General features: G+C 43.4%; 2 protein-coding genes across 4 annotated transcripts in view; one reads left to right on the top strand and one right to left on the bottom strand.

Moving 5' to 3' along the window:
• The window catches only part of IGSF5 (immunoglobulin superfamily member 5), an 88,885-nt gene extending 81,546 nt beyond the window's left edge, over window positions 1-7,339 (top strand). For 2 of the 3 annotated variants that reach the window (XM_077293861.1, XM_077293862.1), the window contains 4 exons: window positions 1,033-1,133; window positions 1,317-1,403; window positions 1,751-1,824; window positions 6,463-7,339. In XM_077293861.1, coding sequence (XP_077149976.1) covers window positions 1,033-1,133; window positions 1,317-1,403; window positions 1,751-1,824; window positions 6,463-6,525 — 325 coding nt within the window. In that variant the 3' untranslated portion in view covers window positions 6,526-7,339. The remainder of the gene's footprint in view (window positions 1-1,032; window positions 1,134-1,316; window positions 1,404-1,750; window positions 1,825-6,462) is intronic. The other variant, XM_077293863.1, reaches the window with a different exon arrangement.
• A 4,854-nt stretch (window positions 7,340-12,193) lies between these two features.
• LOC143817605 (E3 SUMO-protein ligase ZBED1-like) lies at window positions 12,194-14,032 on the bottom strand. Its single transcript, XM_077299095.1, has one exon. It carries the CDS (start codon window positions 14,030-14,032, stop codon window positions 12,194-12,196), a length of 1,839 nt encoding a protein of 612 aa, XP_077155210.1.
• Window positions 14,033-22,984: the final 8,952 nt, after the last annotated feature.

Below are 22,984 nucleotides of genomic sequence, written 5' to 3'. Positions count from 1 at the left end.
GATGTAACATGTCACTCTCCGCAAGGAGAAACGTTACACCTTAGATACCGGTCAGATGCCTATCACACAGCCAAACCAGATCTCACACTTTGCACTGATGATGGGCAGTACTCTGAAACACAGTGTTTGCAAATTGAGATTCTGGTTTTGGCTTTAATCCTAAGTCATGTGACAAGTAGTGATGAGCTAGTGTACTCGGTACTCGGGTTTTCCGAGCAAGCTCAGGTGGTCTCCAAGTATTTTGGACATGCTCGGAGATTACGTTTGAGTCGCCGCAGCTGCATGATTTGTGGCTGCTAGACAGCCTGAATACATGTGAGGGTTGCCTGTTTGTTAGGGAATCCCCAGATGTATTTAGGCTGTCTAGCAGCCGCAAATCATGCATCTGCGGCAACTCAAACATAATATACGAGCACGCCCAAGATACTCAGGTTTTCCGAGCATGCTCGGGTGGTCTCTGAGTGCCGAGTACACTCGCTCATCACTAGTGACAAGGCTTGTTAAAGAGTCGACATTGACTTCTAGGATTGCTACTTCCTATTGGTGGCACTAGAGTTCTAATCTTCTTCCTCTCTGAAGAGACAATTTGCATATTTCCCAGAGGAGCATTGCGGCTTTAAGTCGCCTCATCTTGGCATGCTTAACATGTCACTCTCCGCAATGTTACCCCTTGGATAACAGTTTATACTAATGAAATGGATGTAAACTTTTGACTTTGCAGTAAGCAATAAAAATATTAAAAACATTCTCTCTCATTATTCTGGCATTTGGCAAATATTAATAATTATGGTAATCCTAATTGACCTAAAACGGGAAAGGTGTATTCTGATTTCATGTCAGATACTGAGAAAAACATGCAGATGTGTTCTTATATATAATGTATGGAAACTTCTGGTTTCATCTGTGTTTTTTGCGGAATGTCCTGGTGAACATGTGTGTGTTACACAGAATGTCCTAGTAAAGACTCATGCTAAATGGAAGGTTCCAGGGAAGTCTACACCTTGATAGAATAACTACTTTCCTCTTTACTAGGAAAATCCCAGAGAGCGGAAACAATCTGAAGAACATAGATACAGGCAGTCTGGGAGAACAAAGCTTTGCATACACACCTGACCCTGTACCAGTAAAACAAAGTAAGTGATACATCAGCATGATGGTCATTGTTGTTATAAGGTTCTGGGTTAAAATCCGACCAGGACTTTTCAGGTTCTGTTAATGCTTTTGAGGATTCTGGGCCCACGATCTCCATAAAATGCTAGTCAGTCACCACTATCACCTTATTACGCCCTTTCTACCTTTTTCCCCATACGCCACAGTCGGAAACAAGCTGAAGAACATGGATAGAGGCAGTCTGGGAGAACATAACTTTGCATACACACCTGACCCTGTACCAGTAAAGCAAAGTAAGTGATACATCAGCATGATGGTCCTTGTTGTTATAAGGTTCTGGGTACAAATCCGACCAGGACTTTTCAGGTTCTGTTAATGCTTTTGAGGATTCTGGGCCCACGATCTCCATAAAATGCTAGTCAGTCACTACTATCACCTTATTACGCTCTACCATTTTCCCCATACTCCACAGTTGGCAGTGTCGGGTGTCTAGAGTCTAACAACTAAATTGAGGGTAAAATACAAGCAGAGGTGGTCAATATTATTTAGTCTTTTGCAATATTTCTAGAAACTTTTACCCTATAAACTTTTGCTAAAATGGGAGCAATAAAATTACAAGTGGCCTCCGTATCTTCTACAGGTTTTGGCTCCATTCATGGTAGCAACACAGCTTACTATGATAGAATATCTACCTCAACGGCCTCGAGCTCTCAGGTAAGGATATGCCAACTAAAGAGAAAAATGCTGCAACCCTCCACCATCCAAGATAGATGGAGATGGAAAGATAAGATAGATAAGATAGATAGATAGATAGATAGATAGATAGATAATAGATAGATAATAGAAAATAGATAGATAGATGATAGATAGATAGATAATAGATGATAGATAGCTAGATAGATAAATAGAAATTGGAACAGAATACTTAAAAAGTTATACAAGATCGATGCAAGATCTACCATACAAAACATCCGACATTTGGTAGAGTATATAAAAATGGAAAAAATAGGCTTGAGAAAGGATGACTAGATTCAAAATGTTGCCATGCCACATGGGCTAAATAATGTTCATTTACTTTTGGCAACTGTTGGACTGCTGCCTATTTTTCCCATTTTTAAATAGAAGATAATAATAGATGATAAGCTTGAGAAAGGTCCACACCTAGGACCAAAACGTTGCCACATGGGCTATTAAAGAGCACTTTGCAACTTTGACATGGTGTGCTGCCTCAACTCTTTTTTGAACTTAGATAGATAGATAGATAGATAATAGGTAGCTAGATAGATAGATAATATATAGATATGTGACAGATAATAGATATGTAGATTAATAGATTTTTAAATCATAATGACAACCCAAAACATCCAAATGACCCTGATCAAAAGTTCACATACCCCATTTCTTAATACTGTGTATTGTCCCCTCTAACATCAATGACAGCTTGAAGTCTTTTGTGGTAGTTGTGGATGAGGTTCTTTATTTTCTCAGATGGTAAAGCTGCCCACTCTTTTTGGCAAAAAGCCTCCGGCTTCTGTAAATTCCTGGGCTGTCTAGCATGAACTGCGAGCTTGAGATCTCCCCAGAGTGGCTCAAGGATATTGAGGTCAAGAGACTGAGATGGCCACTCCAGAACCTTCACATTGTCCTGCTGTAGCCAACGACAGGTTGACTTGGCCTTGTGTTTTGGATCATTGTCATGTTGGAACGTCCAAGTACGTCCCATGCGCAGCTTCCATGCTGATGATTGCAAATTTGCCTCCAGTATTTGCTGATAATGTGCTGCATTCATCTTTCTTTCAACTTTGACCAAGTTTCCTGTGCCTTTGTAGCTCACACATCCCCAAAACATCAGCGATCCACCTCCGTGCTTTGCAGTAGGAATGGTGTTCCTTTCATCACAGGCCTTGTTGACCTCTCACCAAATGTAACGTTTATGGTTGTTGCCAAAAAGTTAAATTTTGGTCTCATCACTTCAAATTACTCTGTTCCAGAAGTTTTGATGCTTGTCTCTGTGCTGTTTTACATATTTTAGGCGAGATATTTTGTAGCATTTGCGCAGTAATGGCTTTCTTCTAGCGACTTGACCATGCAGCCCATTTTTCTTCAAGTGCCTCTTTATTGAGCATCTTGAGACAGCCACACCGCTAGTTTTCAGAGAGTCCTGTATTTCAGCTGATGTTATTTGTGGGCTTTTCCTTGCATCCCAAACAATTTTCCTGGCAGTTGTGGATAACATTTTTGTTGGTCTACCTGACCGTGGTTTTGTTTTTACAGAGCCCCAGATGATTTTCCATTTGTTAATCACAGTTTGAATGCTGCTGACTGGCATTATCAATTCCTTGGATATCTTTTTGTATCCCTTTCCTGTTTTATACAGTTCAACTACCTTTTCCCGTAGATCCATTGACAATTCGTTTGCTTTCCCCATGACTCACAATCCAGAAACGTCAGTGGCTGGATGAAAGATGCAAGAGTCTGTCTAGATCTTAGAAACTCACTCAGCTTTTATTCACACACTCTGATTACAAGCCATTCAAACCCATTTGTGTCAACATCTGTGCATGTTATCAGGCCAAAATCCCCAGGGTATGTGAATTTTTGATCAGGGTCATTTGGATGTTTTGGGTTGTCTTTATGATTTAAAGAGAGAAAACACAGTAGTTTGACAATAAATGGCTTCACCCAACCACTAACCATGTTGTCATTCATATTCTCTGAAAAAAGGCCAAGAAAGCAAAAATTCTGCTGGGGTATGTAAACTTTTGAGCACAACTGTAGATAATAGATATTAGATAGATAAATAGATAGATAGATAGATAGATAGATAGATAGATAGATAATAGATATATATATGTACACTGCTCAAAATAATAAAGGGAACACTAAAATCTCACATTCTAGATATCACGGAATGAAATATTCCAGTTGTAAATCTTTATTCATTACATAGTGGAATGTGTTGAGAACAATAAAACCTAAAAATGATCAACGTAAATCACATCTAATATCCCACGGAGGTCTGGAGTTGGAATGATGCTCAAAATCAAAGTGGAAAATGAAGTTACAGGCTGATCCAACTTCAGTGGAAATGCCTTAAGACAAGGAAATGATGCTCAGTAGTGTGTGTGGCCTTCATGTGCCTGTATGACCTCCCTACAATGCCTGGGCATGCTCCTGATGAGGTGGCGGATGGTCTCCTGAGGGATCTCCTCCCAGACCTGGACTAAAGCATCCGCCAACTCCTGGAAGTCTGTGGTGCAATGTGATATTGGTGGATGGAGCGAGACATGATGTTCCAGATGGGTTCAATCGGATTCAGGTCTGGGGAATGGGTGAGCCAGTCCATAGCTTCAATGCCTTCATCTTGCAGGAACTGCTGACACACTCCAGCCATATGAGGTCTGGCATTGTCCTGCATTAGGAGGGACCCAGGGCCAACCGCACCAGCATATGGTCTCACAAGGGGTCTGAGGATCTCATCTTGGTACCTAATGGCAGTCAGGCTACCTCTGGCGAGCACATGGAGGGCTGTGCGGCCCTCCAAAGAAATGCCACCCCACACCACTACTGACCCACTGCCAAACCGGTCATGCTGAAGGATGTTGCAGGCAGCAGATCGCTCTCCACGGCGTTTCAGACTCTGTCACGAATGTCACATGTGCTCAGTGTGAACCTGCTTTCATCTGTGAAGAGCACAGGGCGCCAGTGGCAAATTTGCCAATCCTGGTGTTCTGTGGCAAATGCCAAGGGTCCTGCATGATGTTGGACTGTGAGCGCCACAACCCCTAACTGTGGATGTCGGGCACTCAGACCATCCTCATGGAGTCGGTTTCTAACCGTTTGTGCAGACACATGCACATTTGTGGCCTGCTGGAGGTCATTTGCAGTGCTCTGGCAGTGCTCCTCCTGTTCCTCCTTGCACAAAGGCTGAGGTAGTGGTCCTGCTGCTGGGTTGTTGCCCTCCTACAGCCCCCTCCACGTTTCCTGGTGTACTGGCCTGTCTCTTGGTAGCGCCTCCAGCCTCTGGACACTATGCTGACACAGGAAACTGTCTTGCCACAGCTCGCATTGATGTGCCATCCTGGGTGAGCTGCACTACCTGAGCCACTTGTGTGTGTTGTAGAGTCCGTCTCATGCTACCACGAGTGTGAAAGCACAACCAACATTCAAAAGTGACCAAAACATCAGCCAGAAAGTATTGGTACTGAGATGTGGTCTGTGTTCCCCACCTGCAGAACCACTCCTTTATTGAGGGTGTCTTGATAATTGCCAATAATTTCCCATCTGTTGTCTATTCCATTTGCACAGCAGCATGTGAAATTGATTGTCAAACAGTGCTGCTTCCTAAGTGGACAGTTTGATTTCACCGAAGTTTGATTTACTTGGAGTTATATTCTGTTATTTAAGTGTTCCCTTTACTTTTTTGAGCAGTGTACATAAATAGATAGATAGATAATAGATGATAGATAATACATAGATAGGTGATAGATAGATAATAGCTAGATAATATATAGATAGATAGATAAACAGATAATAGAGATAGATAGATAATAGATAGAAAGATAATAGATAGATAATGAGAGGAGAAAATAATAATAATAATAATAATAATAATAATAAGCATTGTGTTTTTATTTCTATCCTTATGTGCTATCCTTTGACTTCCTCCATATCCCAATGTTCCCTTCCTGCTGCTATTCTCGTCTGCAATCATGGTAGGAAGAGTTTCATGAACAGAACAATGACAGTAAATGCCAAAAATATGTAAAAATAATTCTGCACATTCTGGGAGAACTCCTTCCATCCTCAGCTCCAAAATAAACAGCGACAGCTTCCAAGTCCTAGGATATGAAGTCGCTGCTGCAGAACCTAACTCACGCTTATTGCATGAAAAACAAATTAACTTTGCTCCTAAGGAAAAAAAATCAATAACACAGCACTAGGGCTGTTATCTTCCAGATCCTAAATAGTGAGTTTACATAGCTTGTTCCAAAGGTACATGTGGGCTGTCATGTGGGCGTTCTTACCTAATTACTTTTTCTTTATGTGCCATTTTTTTTCAGCAGACATACAGTATGAGTAGAAGAGTAACAGAAATATTGAGGAATTGAAGAATAGGGAGAGAGTCAGCGTTAGTTGTCAAAAAATGTTGTTCTCTAGTAATGCCCTTTAAATAAAGTGACCAAGTGACCAAAAACGGCCCTCCATATCCCTACATACATAATACTGTATATGCAGGAAGAACAGCTCTGGAGGAAAAAATGCTGATCTAAGAAGTGAAAGTTTCTGCATACTAAAGAAAATCAAATCTTATTACAACTTTTATTACTATATTTTATTTTTTGCTTGCAGGTTCCTACACAGAAATGGACTGATAACCGTCCGAAAACAATAAGGCACTTGACTCACGTGTGATATACATACAGCACGATGAACACACAGCTCTGGCAAAAATTAAGAGACCACTGCAAAATGTTCAGTTTGTCTGATTTTTCTCTTTGTAGGTATATTTTTGAGTAAAATGTAAATTGTTCTTTTATTCTATAAACTTCTGACAACGTCTCTGAATTTCCAAGCAATAAATTTTGTATTTTTTTTCCCGACAAAGATAAATGGTCAAAATAAAACAAACAAGCAGCGCTTTCAGACCTCAAATAATGCAAAGAAAACAAGTTCATAATCATTTAGAAACAACAATACTAATGTTTAACTCAGGAAGAGTTCAGAAATCAATATTTTGTGGAATAACCATGATTTTTAATCACAGCTTTCGTGCGTCTTGGCATGCTTTCCACCAGTCTTTTACGCTGCTTCTGGCGCACAAATGTAAGCGGTTCTTCTTTGTTTGATGGCTTGTGACTGTCCATCATTCTCTTGATTACATTCCTGAGGTTTTCAATGGGGTTCAGGTCTGGAGATTGGGCTGCCCATGACAGGGTTTTGAGGAGGTGGTCTCTTTATTTTTGCTAGAGCTGTTGTATATGTGCCTCGCCAGAGTCTTCCATCAAGCTGCATTGTATTTTCTTTCATAAAACACATTTTGAGCATCAATCTACCATGATGGACCAGACCGGGGGTCACGTGTAGAGATGGAGATGCCACACATAAGGGGCTAAAAAAAAATGCCCCAAAAAAGAGAAAATCTTTGACTGCTTTGTGACTATAAAACAAAAACAGCAAGAGTAACAAGCGGCTATTGCAAAAAATAAAAATAAAATCTAGGACACGCCGTAACAGGCATTTTATTCGAGTATTTAAAAAAAACATATTTGAGAGAAAACTGCAAAAACAACAGGAAGGTAAAAAAATGTAATTGATTAAATTTAGAAATGATTTAATGCATAATAATTAGGGGATGATTATAAAAACATATTGGTGTTGGTATATTAAAACAGAACACTGATCTAAGTATCCTTTGCCACAGTTCTAGAAAACGAGTGTTCTAGAAGTTTGGTTTTATTTTGCCATTACATTACATTACTCTGCCCTTGAGTGTACTATTGTTCTGGCACCCCAGAGTCTGTAACTCTAGAAGTAGAACTCTGTTCTCAAACCTTACTGTCAGGGCTGTGGAGTCGGAGTCGTGGAGTCGAGGCCCATTTTGGTGGAGTCGGTGTCATGGAAATTGAGGAGTCGGAGGTTTGGCTTACCAACTCCACAGCCCTACTTACTGTCAGTGTGCCATTGGTCTACAACTCCTAAACATCCGTCACTCCATTTCAGTTTGTATTTTTTGTAGGGTTTTTCAGTGTCATTGTTCTTTGACTGCAAATATCTGTGACATTGCTCCAGGTCTCCTAGTGTTAGTGTGTTACTGTTCCAGGTCCTCCTTGGTCCCAGTGCAGAGGCGTAGCTAGGGTTTTGGTCCAGGGGGGGCGAAGCTTCTGAGTGGGCCCCTAACCAGGTAACCTTTATTACAATTCGGTGATGCGCCCTAATAGTGGAGGAGAACCTCAGCAGATGACCTCGCTATTACTGAAGATACAAAAATAGATCAATGGTTACATTAGTCTGTGCTAAAAACTAAGGAAAATGTGAAATATGTGAAATAGGAAATAGCATACTGGCTTATGAACTTTATGAACAAACACATGAGATTTTTAGCACAAGATTTGCAAATATTGTGAGCCCATTCACCAAAACGTCAAGGTAATCTCAGATCGAATGGGTAACTACACTGACTGGTGTGAACACTTACTTGTGGTATCTGAGCTGACTGCCTAATGTGAACACTTACCTATGGCTAATAACAGGATAAAGCCTACTTATATAGGAGGCTCAGAACCAACTGTGTTGAGATGTAATTAAAACCTGGAGAAGGGCGGGACGTTCAAGTCAGAAAAGATAATCTCTACATAAAGACCAATATGGATATTACCGCCATATGGTCAGTGGTAGATACCAGCCCTACAGAACATATAAGAGATCACTGCATAGTTACAGATAATTACTTACCTCTGACGTTCTGATAGAATTGTTAATTTTTCCCGTCTTTTCCATCTGGCCCAGACCGACGTGACAACTTCTTCCAGCTACATCTCATCTGCAGAGATTACAACAAAGACACATTTCACTTCTCATATTCCAGCCCCATCACCATCTATTCCCAACCTGCACAAACTCCTCATCCTACTGATATCCCAATACTGAGCCGCTGCTGCCGTATGTGTCCCTATTACTGCCCCTGATACCCCAATACTGAGCCGCTGCTGCCGTATGTGTCCCTATTATTGCCCCTGATACCCCAATACTGAGCCGCTGCTGCCGTATGTGTCCCTATTACTGACCCTGATACCCCAATACTGAGCTGCTGCTGCCGTATGTGACCCTATTACTGCCCCTGATACCCCAATACTGAGCCACTGCTGCCGTATGTGTCCCTATTACTGACCCTGATACCCCAATACTGAGCTGCTGCTGCCGTATGTGACCCTATTACTGCCCCTGATACCCCAATACCGAGCCGCTGCTGCCGTATGTGTCCCTATTACTGCCCCTGATACCCCAATACTGAGCCACTGCTGCCGTATGTGTCCCTATTATTGCCTCTGATACCCCAATACTGAGCTGCTGCTGCCGTATGTGTCCCTATTACTGCACCTGATTCCCCAATACTAAGCCGCTGCTGCCGTATGTGACCCTATTACTGCCCCTGATACCCCAATACTGAGCCGCTGCTGCCGTATGTGTCCCTATTACTGCCCCTGATACCCCAATACTGAGCCTCTGCTGCCATATGTCCAAATTACTGCACCTGATACCCCAATACTGAGCCTCTGCTGCCGTATGTGTCCCTATTACTGCCCCTGATACCCCAATACTGAGCCTCTGCTGCCATATGTGTCCCTATTACTGCACCTGATACCCCAATACTGAGCCTCTGCTGCCATATGTCCCTATTACTGCACCTGATGCCCTAATACTGAGCCTCTGCCGTATGTGTCCCTATTATTGCACCTGATACCCCAATACTGAGCCGCTGCTGCCGTATGTGTCCCTATTACTGCACCTGCTGTGTGGTTCTCTGTGCCCTCTAAATTCTAAAGCACCCCTCTATAATATAGTAATGCCGGGTGCAAGTGCCCTAGAAAACAGTGCCCATATTTTGTCCCCTAGAAAGTAATAATGCCCTTTGTGTGTGACCCTTTGATAGTCACAGTAACCTGAGTTCCCCTATAAGAATAAATGCCCACTTTACATTTAATAAAGTCCCGAGTCTCCCCCACTGTACAGCTCCCCTATACACAGTATGATGCCCCCTCACTGTATATACTGACCCCTTAATATCCCCCAAACTGGCTCCAACACTGTATGATGGCCCCGTTGCTGTAATCTCCACACTGAATGATGGCCCTCTAGATAGCCTCCATAAAGCATAATACACCAGATAGTCCTCAATATGGTATAATAAATTCCCCATAGGCCTCCATATAGTATCATGCACTCCCCATAGGCACACCCTATAGTATAATGCGCTTCACATAGGAAGACTGTATAGTATAATGCAGCTCGCCATAGGCAGCCTCTATAAGGAAGGCTATAAATGTGTCCCCAATCCCCTCCGCAAGGCATAAAAATGACCTCTCATTATACTCACCAACGGCGCTCACCAAGGCATCGCTGGTCTTGACTTAAGATCGCCATCCTCCATTACTGCTTTATCTGTATGACACATCCTACGTCACCCACACCGTGTCACCCATCGCGCTCCTGTGCAGGCACACTTCTCTCTGGGCTGCTGAAAGCAGAGCCAAGTACTGTAGTGCGTATGCGCTGAGAAAGGCCAAAGGGCGCTGATGACCTGGAAATAAACCAGAGAATGCGCACTACAATACTGTGCTCGGACTTCAGCAGGGCAAAGAGAAGTGCACGTGCACGGGAGTGCGACAGAGGACACTGAATGCATGATGTAGGACGCATCTTCCACACGAAGAGGGACAGCGATCACAGGAAGAGGGACGGCGCCGGATCAAGACTAGTGACGCCCAGACTGCGCCATCCATGAGTATAATAACAGCTCTTTTTTGTGCCTTGCATAGAGGATTGGGGACATAGAGAGCATTCTAGAACACTATGTGAGGGCGCACAGATGCTGGCCGGACCTTATATGGTGACAGGCTCCCACATGTAAAAGCCGTCCTGCAAGATTCCAGCCACTCGCAAACTTAAGAAAATAATCATTCTCCTTCTCATAAGCTAATCAGCAGTAAATACATTATGTGCAAGACACTTATCGATCACATGTCAGTGTTCAGTGTCTGTCCAGATTGCAGGATAAACAAGACATTCATTGCTTTATATACTGTGCCTGTATGTATGTATTCAAGGCAACAGATCAGACATATCAAAAAGCAAATGACATGTGCCAAGATACTCATCATGCTGTGTGGAGAGTGTCCCCTGGTCCTGGGGGCTGCTCCTCAGGCTCCTCCCAGTCAGATGCTGCAGACAACATGTGTAGGCAGTGAGCTCAGGTCACAGTCCCCCTGCGTCCCCGGCTGCTGCTGGAGCTGATCACTTCTCTGCAGCACAGGAGCTTTGAGCAGAGCGCGCTCAGCCGGGATTGGGTGAGCGGTGAGTGGCCTCCCTTCCCCCTCTCCTCCACAGACTGCAGGAGAGCGATCACATGACTCACTCCCTGCACTCTGATTGGAGGCCTTCTCTTCCTTCTCTCTGCTGACTCCCTGTGAGCGTTTGTACCGTGCATGTTACTTTAGCTACATACACTAGTGATGGGTAAAATGCGATTTTTGGGTGAGCCGACTCTTTTGGATCGGCTCACCAAAAAGAACCGGTTCTTTTGGCTCCCAAAATGGCTCTTCATTTTTTACCTTTGCATTTTAATTTACAGCCAAATTCTGGAATGTTTTAATCCATCATTTTAGCAAAAATCTTCACACATGGCCATTTATGACATAAAAGAGTATAATTTCCAGAATAACCAGATTTTATATTATTTGCTGTAAAAAGTAACAAACACAAAATCAACCTGCAAATCAGCAACAGAATACGACTTTGCACGTAGCCTTACAGTGACACATTTTAGGCCATGTTCACACTGGGCGGAATAGAGCCGGATTGTCCGCTTGGATTTTTCAGTCGGAATTGGCCATCATTGCTTTTAAACTAGGCTTAGCCCATAGGATTAGGCAGCAATGTTAAAGCAATGTAAAATAGTAAAATCCCTGTGCACACTTGCAAGCGGATTCTTCAGTCCAGATCTGTCCGCTTGGACGGATTTTTCATTCCGCTGCATGCTGTAGCTCTCGTCGGATCAGTCGCGGAACTCCATTGGGGTCAATTACAGGACAAAATTGCGCAATCAAATTCCGCCGGTAAATCCGATGCCAAAAGCAGTGCATCGGATTTACCGGCGGAATTTTAGCGGAGAATCCGAGCGGACAAATCCTGCTCTATTCCGCCCAGTGTGAACATGGCCTTAAGGGTAATTTTTATAATAACATTTTTTTATATTCTGTTTTGCATGTAAACATTAACAAATATAAAACGTGCAAACATATAACAAATGCTCAAAACAGCAGCGGAAAACCATTTTTATAAGTGCAACGTGATAAGATTGTCATTAGGGCAGATTGGCATTAAGAAAGACTAGGTGCTGTAGCTTGGATGAGCTGATCCGGTTTCTTCTCTCTGTTATTATCTGCCCTGCTTTGGAGAAGATTCGCTCAGAAGGGACGGATGTCGCTACAATGCACAGTCTTCTAGTCATTACCTTGACAAGTCGTGGGTATATTGAGGCCTTGCTCTCCCACCATGTCAGTGGGTCTGCCGCTCTTTGGATCAGGGGTTCCTCAAGATATGACCTGACTTCCAGCATTGCATCAGCTGAGGGATTTCTTCTCGCAGCATCTTCTGTTGCCCTTTCATCAAAGACCCTCCAAACAGCTGACATTTGTGGTGGCTCTACTTGTGGTGCCCTTGCTCCCACTTCTTCTGGTCCTCCTGGTGGAGGTGGCTGGCTGTTGAGGCTGCATCTCGCTGCTGCTGCTGTTATTCTTTGCAGAGCTTCATCAACAGCTCTATTATCAGTAAAGGCCGTCTTTTTGAACCTCGGGTCCAGTACTGTGGTTTCCGACAGTATTGTATTATATTCCATTCTTTGGAACTTCCTGTCCATAGATGCGCACAGGGCAGCAACCAACTCTTTCACTTTCTCTGTATTTATTCCTCCATCTCTCTGGTGGTTGGCTGTCAATCTCTGCAGACCCTTGCACAGCAGCAGCATTTTAGAGGCTGTAACATAGCTTTCTGAACTGATCTCCACAGTGACCTGGTCAAAAGGCTCCAGAATAATGCATGCCTCTCTCACGACCTCCCATTCTTCTTGGCTCAGAATTTCAACAGGTGCATTCATAATGGCCAGGGTAGAGATAATTGCATCCTTGGACTCCAGAACCCGTTTAAGCATATGAAATGTGGAATTCCATCTTGTCACACAATCTTGCTTGGGCCTTAGCTCAGGCATACCCATTTGCTGTTGAGTAGATTTTAGCTTCATTGTGGCTGTTGTACTTTTATGGAAAAATTCCACAATTGACTTTACTTTGTCCACAGTGGGTTTTATCTCCTTTAGAGAATCTTTTACTATTAGGTTAAGTGTGTGTGCAAGACATGGGTGATGGTTCCATTTCAAATTTTTAATGGCTTTGGTAATATTAGCTGCATTATCAGTAACACAGCAAATGACTTTGCTTTCTACCTGCCATTCTTTCGCCACCCTTAGAAGTTCATCTGCCAAGTTCTCTGAAGTGTGCCTGTCACTAAACTCAAAACAGTCCAGAAGACAGGAGACCATTTTATAACTGTCAATGAAATGACATGTTACTGACATGAAGGAAGTGGTGGCTCTGGATGTCCAGCAGTCAGTTGTCAGGCAAACTGCTGCAGCCATTTGAACCTTTCCTTGTAATGAGGCACGTTCTCTTTCATACAGCTTTGGAATAAGTGTTTGGCTGAGTGTTTTTCTGGTTGGAAGAGCATACACTGGATTGAGAGCATGTACAAAACTTTTAAATCCCTTGTCCTCCACAATTGTCAGTGGTTGGAAGTCTTTTGCAATCATCTTAGCTAGCTCTTCATCAACTGCTTTCTTTCGTGCTGGGGTCATTACTTTATCTGGCATAAATTGGAGTATAGAGCTCTGGGTTGTTGTAGGTCGTGGTCTAGCTGATGCCTGAGTGGTGGTTGCAGACACTGCAGCAACAGTTCCAATAGATGCACTGGTGTTTCCATGTTCCTCAATCTGCACAGTTGGATGTACATTTCTAATATGTCTGTGAAGGTTGGTGTTGGACCCTGCTCGATATGACAGTTTGAACTTACAAATTTTACATTCTGCTTTTGTGTTGTCAATGTTATCAAAATGCATCCAAATGCTGCTTCGTTTGCGGCTGTCACTCATATTGCTATCCGCTGTACTCCTCTCCTCTACAGGCTGGAAACCTCCCTCCTTGTTTATTTGTCTTTAATAAGACAACACACCTTAGTATGCTGCAAAAACTGCTTGTTGTAATCTGCATCCGTCCACGTCCAGCAAGAGTAGGGCAGGCTGCCAGGAACACAGTATGTGTTATAAACAATCACAAGAGGACAAGGTTCAGGATGATGCAGAGTTCCAGAGTATGGAGAGCTGTGACTGGCTGCTCAATCTTAGGTCAGTCACATGCTCCTCCTTCATCTACATTAAAGGGAACCTGTAAGGTAGTTTTATGATGGTCTCAAGATGTGATAGCAACTTTAAGAATTGACACATACACTAATTCCAACAGTCTGTCACATAGAGTACAGTTTGTTTTTGTGAACTTTAATGTGAATGGGCAGGCAGGCTTGAGGGCAATGGGGGAGGCTAGGCTGTGAGTACTGCATGCATGCAGCAGGTGGCCGCAACGGGCAGGAGGATGCATTGTCAGTCTCCGCTTTGGGGTTGTGGCTAAATAGGATCAGTGACTGTCTGTGGAACTGGCAAGGAGCCGTTTAAAATTTATATGGCTCCTTGCCAGGAGCCGACTCATATGGTTCACTATAAAGAGCCGGCTCTTTGAGCCGGCTCATTCAGGAGCTACCCATCACTAACATACACAGTACAGACGCAGGGGAAATGAAAGATAAACATTCACCGGAGGCCCCTAACGCCGGCCCTGACAGTAGTGTAGCTCCAGGTGGGCCCCCTCAGAGCAAGGGGCCCGGGGCGACCGCCCCCTCTGCCCCCCTGGTAGCTACGCTACTGTCCCAGTGTCAGTGTGTCATTCTTACAAATCTCCCAGTTCCAGCATGTCATTGTTCCATGTCCTCCTCTGCCAATGTGACATTATTCCTGGTCTACCTGTGCCCGTATGTTATTCCAGGTCTCAGGTTTCCTAGTGTTAGTGTATTACTGTTCCAGGTCCTCCATTGTCAGTGTGTCATTGTTCCAAGTCATCCAATGTATGTGTCACATTGTTTAAGACCTCTTATTGTCAGCATGTCCCTGTTCTAGAGCTCCCAGTGGCAGTCCAGATTCTAGGTTGACAGTATGTCATTGTTCCTAGGATATGTCCAGTGTATTATTGTTTCAGGTCTCTGTGTGGGTGTGTAATTAGTCAAAGTTTCCCAAGGTCTTTAAATCATTGTTTCAGATAAGCAAGTTTCCCGTCATCCCTTTGGATTTGAGAAAGAATTTTCCCCTAAAATGAGGCAAACAGTATCTGCCTCGTGGGGTTTTTGCCTTCCTCTGGATCAGCATGTTAGGTTATAAATTGAACTTGATGGACTTTTGTTTTCTTTAAACCTTAAACCTTTGGAACTATTAAACTAACCTCACTGCTTTATACAGTTTTGGGCCAATAGGTGAGAGTTCAATGCCAACTTTTACAGTCAGTGTACCATTGCTCTAAAATTTCAGGACATCAATGTGACTCAATTTCAGGTCTTCTGTAGTCATTCTGTCATTTATCCTGGTCTCCAATGTCGGTGTGTGATTTTTCCAAACAAACCTCACTGTGCTATTTTTCTGGAATTAATGTATCATTGTATAAATACCCAGTGTGTCATTGTGTCTTTGCACCTTTTTCTGCCAGTGTACCATTATTCTTGAACTACAATCATCTGTGTGCCTAGAAGTCCCTTGTTCTGGAACAACATTTCTCAAGGTTGTTAAAGCCAAGTACATCGTAGGGGCAATGGAGCTTTGATCATACACTATCATTAAGTCACAATATGAGGACAATGCAAGTAACTGGTGTGTATCCACTGTGGCATATGTACCAGACTCTAAGAACCTACAGTAGGTTCTAGAATACCACGTATCAGTCTCAGTTATCTAGAACAGAATCCAGATCATTGATCAAGTGTCAGTGATAACTAGTCACGCTATGGTGGTCTTCAAGAAGGGATGGAGGGCCTCAAACTGTCCCTGGAACTGAGACCCTATCTCTGTCCCCGGGGTACTCTTGCAGGTAGAAAGTCCTGAGTCTCCCACCTTGCTATGCTCCTGTTAAACCCTTGTAATAGAGTGCAGGGTAGAGTATGTCACCACAGAACAGACAGACCAACTGTTGAGGGGGGCTTATTAACAAGTGCAATATTCTCCTCGCTGGGAGAAATATAAACTGATAAAGTAACGGTGCAAAATATATGGGAAGCAGTATAAGTTCCCAGATAGTCAAACAGTATAACAGTAGTAAACGGAATCTCTTGGGAAAACACTTATCAGTCTGATGAGGACTTGCTTGTAGGGTCGTCTTCTCCAACGTAGGCGCCAAGAAACAGCAGCACTTGTCATCCCTCTGTTATCCGTGGGCTGTGTAGTCTCTAGGAACCTGCAACCTGGGGTTTAAGGGGTTACTGCGGTGAGCAGAGGGGATGCTAGGCATACGGGGTCCCCTGTGCTCTAAATCTTTTGCTTCAACAGTGCAGCCTATCCCAGGAGAACGATGTTCAGTCTATTATTGGGTCTCCCAACAGGAATCAGGAGCTCTGCACTAATACCGTGGGTACTAGGGGCCACTGTCTCAGCACGGGGTCACTGTCTCTGCACAGGTCACTGTCTCTGCATGGGTCACTGTCTCTGCAGTGGCTTCAGGGTGCACCTCTCCAGTCACAGCAGAGTCTGCTTTCACGTACTCACAAGATGCAGTCTTTCTGGACAATCTCCCTGTCTCAGTCCTCCGACCGGGAGCTCTCTCTCTCTTCCCCGGAGTGCAGTTGCGTGCTGTTCTGTCTGCTGTATCTGCTGCTCTCCCCGCTGCGCCCGCTTCTCTCTCTGCTGCACACACTGCTCTCTCTCCAGTATACGCTGCTCTAGCCCTGGAACGCACGCTTTTTTCCTCTCTCAGCCCGGCTTCCTTCCTGTCCCGGTCTCTAAGTCTGCCCACAGGGAAACCTGCTGCACAGCTAAGTGGTTCCAGGCATGGAGCAGAGAAGGTAACCCCCCTTACACCCTGATCTGTCCCCTCCCCACCCAATGAGGCATGGGACAGAAATGTGTGGTAAACAAAACACGAAGACAAACCAGGGATAACAAAAAGCCTCTATCATACAAAAGCACTAACCAAAAATAAGGAGGATGATAGGGACAGGGAGGTATAAACTAAATGGGAACGAAGACCTGGAGAAAAACACAAACATACTACAGCAAAACACATATCACTACTACAACTCCACTCCAACAACTTAGCTTTAGTACACAACACAGGAAGACAAATCTTTCATCAGCAGGGACAAGAAGGTCTGACAAGTTTTTATAGGTAGAGGCTTACCTGACCAGAAGCAGCTGCAATAGAGCTGCATGGTTCTGACCTGCATAGAAAGGTTTATTAACCTCTTGCGCTATTGCACCTGTCCTATCTACAGTGACCATTTTAATGTTCTATTTGTGATTAGTTTTCTAAACAAAATGAAAGTGATTTGCTAATTAAAAGTATTCAAAAAATAATTCAATAATTCATAACAACATGTTTTTTGTATTCCTGGAGAGCCCCTTTAAGTGACATTATTTTTGGAGCTAAGAGATTTTATACTGGGGCTTCTGAAGTGGTTTTTGAATTTACCCTTATTCACATGGGTCTGTGACCCTGGAAATCCATTGTTCTGGAATACAAAGTGTCAAGCCAAGTGAATTCCATCTCTCTAGAACCACGACGTCTCAGAAGAAGATGAATGACGGTCCAGCATTTCTAGTCTGTGGACAGAAGTGGACCGTGATCAGACACCGTGTCGTTATTTCTGTGTAACGATGTAATAATATAATCTTTATGAGTATAATAACCTTTATATAACACCTCGAGTACCTGCACTAGATTTTTATATTTCTATTGTTCATGTAACAGAGAGAAACAAATGATGTTATCGATGTTTGACCTGAATACAATGACAGATATCTGTATTTATGTTTCCATAGATCATATCTGCCCAGAGCAGAACATTCTCCTTATGATGATCACTTAACTACAGTATATTCCGGTCTAATAAAAATGTCAAAGCTCAATATTTATGAGCTAATAAAGGCCAAATATTCTACATAATGTGTTTCCTCTGCTTAATAATCCCATTTAACCCGATATCTACATCTCAGAGCGGGGATAAACACCTCTGTGAGAGCGTTAATGGGAACATTATGTACCAGCATCTGGGAATAAACAAATAACATATAGATGAAACAAATAAGTATATGTATGAGACATATATATATATATATATATATATATATATATATATATATATATATATATATACATATATACACTCACCGGCCACTTTATTAGGTACACCATGCTAGTAACGGGTTGGACCCCTTTTGCCTTCAGAACTGCCTCAATTCTTCGTGGCATAGATTCAACAAGGCGCTGGAAGCATTCCTCAGAGATTTTGGTCCATATTGACATGATGGCATCACACAGTTGCCGCAGATTTGTCGGCTGCACATCCCAAAGATGCTCCATACAAGGCAGGATGGATCCATGCTTTCATGTTGTTTACGCCAAATTCTGACCCTACCATCCGAATGTCGCAGCAGAAATCGAGACTCATCAGACCAAGCAACGTTTTTCCAATCTTCTACTGTCCAATTTCGATGAGCTTGTACAAATTGTAGCCTCAGTTTCCTGTTCTTAGCTGAAAGGAGTGGTACCCGGTGTGGTCTTCTGCTGCTGTAGCCCATCTGCCTCAAAGTTCGACGCACTGTGCGTTCAGAGATGCTCTTAGGCCTACAGTGCCTACAAGTAGTATTCAACCCCCTGCAGATTTAGCAGGTTTACACATTTGGAATTAACTTGGCATTGTGACATTTGGACTGAAGATCAGCCTGGAAGTGTGAAATGCACTGCAGCAAAAAAGAATGTTATTTCTTTGTTTATTTTTTTTTTAAATTGTGAAAAGTTTTTTCAGAGGGTCATTTATTATTCAACCCCTCAACCCCCCAGAATTCTGTTTGGTTCCCCTAAAGTATTAAGAAGTAGTTCAGGCACAAAGAACAATGAGCTTTACATGTTTGGATTAATTATCTCTTATTCCAGCCTTTTCTGACTATTTAAGACCCTCCCCAAACTTGTGAACAGCACTCATACATGGTCAACATGGGAAAGACAACGGAGCATTCCAAGGCTATCAGAGACAAGATCGTGGAGGGTCACAAGGCTGGCAAGGGGTACAAAACCCTTTTCAAGGAGTTGGGCCTACCTGTCTCCACTGTTGGGAGCATCATCCGGAAGTGGAAGGCTTATGGAACTACTGTTAGCCTTCCATGGCCTGGACAGCCTTTGAAAGTTTCCTCCCGTGTCGAGGCCAGGCTTGTCCGAAGAGTCAAGGCTAACCCAAGGACAACAAGGAAGGAGCTCCGGGAAGATCTCATGGCAGTGGGGACATTGGTTTCAGTCAATACCATAAGTAACGTACTCCACCGCAATGGTCTCCGTTCCAGACGAGCCCGTAAGGTACCTTTACTTTCAAAGCGTCATGTCAAGGCTTGTCTACAGTTTGCTCATGATCACTTGGAGGACTCTGAGACTGACTGGTTCAAGGTTCTCTGGTCTGATGAGACCAAGATCGAGATCTTTGGTGCCAACCACACACGTGACGTTTGGAGACTGGATGGCACTGCATACGACCCCAAGAATACCATCCCTACAGTCAAGCATGGTGGTGGCAGCATCATGCTGTGGGGCTGTTTCTCAGCCAAGGGGCCTGGCCATCTGGTCCGCATGCATGGGAAGATGGATAGCACGGCCTACCTGGAGATTTTGGTCAAGAACCTCCGCTCCTCCATCAAGGATCTTAAGATGGGTCATCATTTCATCTTCCAACAAGACAACGACCCAAAGCACACAGCCAAGAAAACCAAGGCCTGGTTCAAGAGGCAAAAAATCAAGGTGTTGCAGTGGCCTAGTCAGTCTCCTGACCTTAACCCAATTGAAAACGTGTGGAAGGAGCTCAAGATTAAAGTCCACATGAGACACCCAAAGAACCTAGATAACTTGGAGAAGATCTGCATGGAGGAGTGGGCCAAGATAACTCCAGAGACCTGTGCCGGCCTGATCAGGTCTTATAAAAGACGATTATTAGCTGTAATTGCAAACAAAGGTTATTCCACAAAATATTAAACCTAGGGGTTGAATAATAATTGACCCACACTTTTATGTTTAAAATTTATAAAAATGTAACTGAGCAACAAAACTTTTTGGTTTGTAAGATTTATGCATCTGTTAATAAATCCTGCTCTTGTTTGAAGTTTGAAGGCTCTAACTTATTTGCATCTTATTAAACCTGCTAAATCTGCAGGGGGTTGAATACTACTTGTAGGCACTGTACCTTGGTTGTAACGGGTGGCGATTTGAGTCACTGTTGCCTTTCTATCAGCTCGAACCAGTCTGCCCATTCTCCTCTGACCTCTGGCATCAACAAGGCATTTCCGCCCACAGAACTGCCGCTCACTGGATTTTTTTTCTTTTTCGGACCATTCTCTGTAAACCCTAGAGATGGTTGTGCGTGAAAATCCCAGTAGATCAGCAGTTTCTGAAATACTCAGACCAGCCCTTCTGGCACCAACAACCATGCCACGTTCAAAGGCACTCAAATCACCTTTCTTCCCCATACTGATGCTCGGTTTGAACTGCAGGAGATTGTCTTGACCATGTCTACATGCCTAAATGCACTGAGTTGCCGCCATGTGATTGGCTGATTAGAAATTAAGTGTTAACAAGAAGTTGGACAGGTGTACCTAATAAAGTGGCCAGTGAGTGTATATATATATATATATATTAGATGGTGGACCGATTCTAACGCATCGGGTATTCTAGAATATGTATGTAGTTTATTTATGAAGTTTCCAGAACAATGCAATTTATACACAGGATTCGGCCGGCCGGGCGCGACCAATTAGCAAAGCGTGGTTCAAATTCCACGCCAATTCACGGCCAGACTGCGCCTGTTGCTGATTGGTCACGGCCGGGCGTGACCAATCAGTGACGCCAGGGCCGGCTCCAGGTTTTTGAGGGCCCCGGGCGAAAGAGTCTCAGTGGGCCCCCCTCTTTAACACATACCACGATTCATGATGCACAGATACAGCAGAGAAATATACCACAGCCAAGTAGCATATAACACAGCCCACGTAGCATATAACACAGCCCACGTAGCATATAGCACAGCCATGTAGCATATAGCACAGGCCCTGTAGTATATAGCACAGGCCACGTAGCATATAGCACAGCCCACGTAGCACATAGCACAGCCCACGTATCATATAGCACAGCCACGTAGCATATAACACAGCCACATAGCATATAGCACAGCCACGTAGTATATAGCACAGCCACGTAGTATATAGCACAGCCCACGTAGTATATAGCACAGCCCAAGTAGTATATAGCACAGCCCACGTAGTATATAGCACAGCCCAAGTAGTATATAGCACAGCCCAAGTAGTATATAGCACAGCCCATGTAGTATATAGCACAGCCCACGCAGTATATAGCACAGCCCATGCAGTGTAAAACACAGCCCACGTAGTATATAGCACAGCCCACGTAGTCTATAACACAGCCCACGCAGTGTATACCAGCCCACGTAGTATATAGCACAGCCCACGCAGTGTATAACACAGCCCAAGCAGTATATAGGCAGCATCAATAGTAAAAAGTTGGTCACAGTGTTATTAGCAGCGTTAACGGAGTGCGTTACACCGCAGCATAACGCGGTGTAACGCAGCCATTAACCCTGTGTGAGCTTTGACTGGAGGGGGCACTGACAGAGAGTAGGAAGGGGCGAATTTGCGGCCGGACTGTGCCCGTCGCTGATTGGTCAGTGACGCGGGATTTCCATGACAGACAGACAGACAGACAAACAGACGGAAGTGCCCCTTGGACGATTATATATATACTAGATTGTGGCCCGATTCTAACGCATCGGGTATTCTAGAATATGCATCATGTCCCCGTAGTATATGGACAATGATGATTCCAGAATTCGCGGCAGACTGTGCCCGTCGCTGATTGGTCGAGGCAACCTTTATGACATCATCGTCGCCATGGCAACCATTATGACATCTACGTCGATACTGTGCCCGTCGCTGATTGGTCGAGGCCTGGCGGCCTCGACCAATCAGAGACGCGGGATTTCCATTATGACATCATCGTCGCCATGCTGTGCCTGTCTCTGATTGGTCGAGGCCTGGCGGCCTCGACCAATCAGAGACGCGGGATTTCCAGGACAGACAGACAGACAGACAGAAAGACAGAAAGACAGACAGACAGACAGAAAGACAGACAGACAGACAGACAGACGGAAAAACCCTTAGACAATTATATATATAGATAGATAGATATATATATAGTGATAGATAAATGTGAAAAATAAAGAAGATGAGATGAATAGATGTGAAATAGAGATGGATGGGTAGATAGATAGATATATAGATTGATAATAGATAGATAGATAGATAGATAGATAGATAGATAAATAGATAGATAAAAATAGATAAATAGATAAAAATCCAGAAAAATTGGAGGCAGCACACCATTTTGTAGTGAAAAGGAGCTATTTAATCAGCCCAGAAAGCGACGTTTCGGTCCCAACAGGACCTTGAGATAGATAGATAGATAGATAGATAGATAGATAGATAGATAGATAGATAGATAGATAGATAGATAGATATAGACAAATATTATAAAGATTATACAAATAAATATAGATAAATAGATACGGGAGAGACAGAGGAGGACAAATCATTGGTGAAGGAAGGAAAAAGAAAGAGATGGAGAGAAAAATTATGAGGGAAAGAAAGATAAAGGATGCAAGAAGAAGAAAGAAAGCGAAAAAAGAGAGAAAGAAAAAAAGAAAGGAAGACAAAGAAAGACAGACAGACAAACAGAAAGAAAGAAAAAGA

This window comes from Ranitomeya variabilis, chromosome 3 (genome assembly GCF_051348905.1).
Source record: "Ranitomeya variabilis isolate aRanVar5 chromosome 3, aRanVar5.hap1, whole genome shotgun sequence".
NCBI lineage: Eukaryota > Metazoa > Chordata > Amphibia > Anura > Dendrobatidae > Ranitomeya > Ranitomeya variabilis.
Note: the sequence above shows the minus strand (reverse complement) of the source record. Positions and strands in the feature narration are given on the sequence as shown.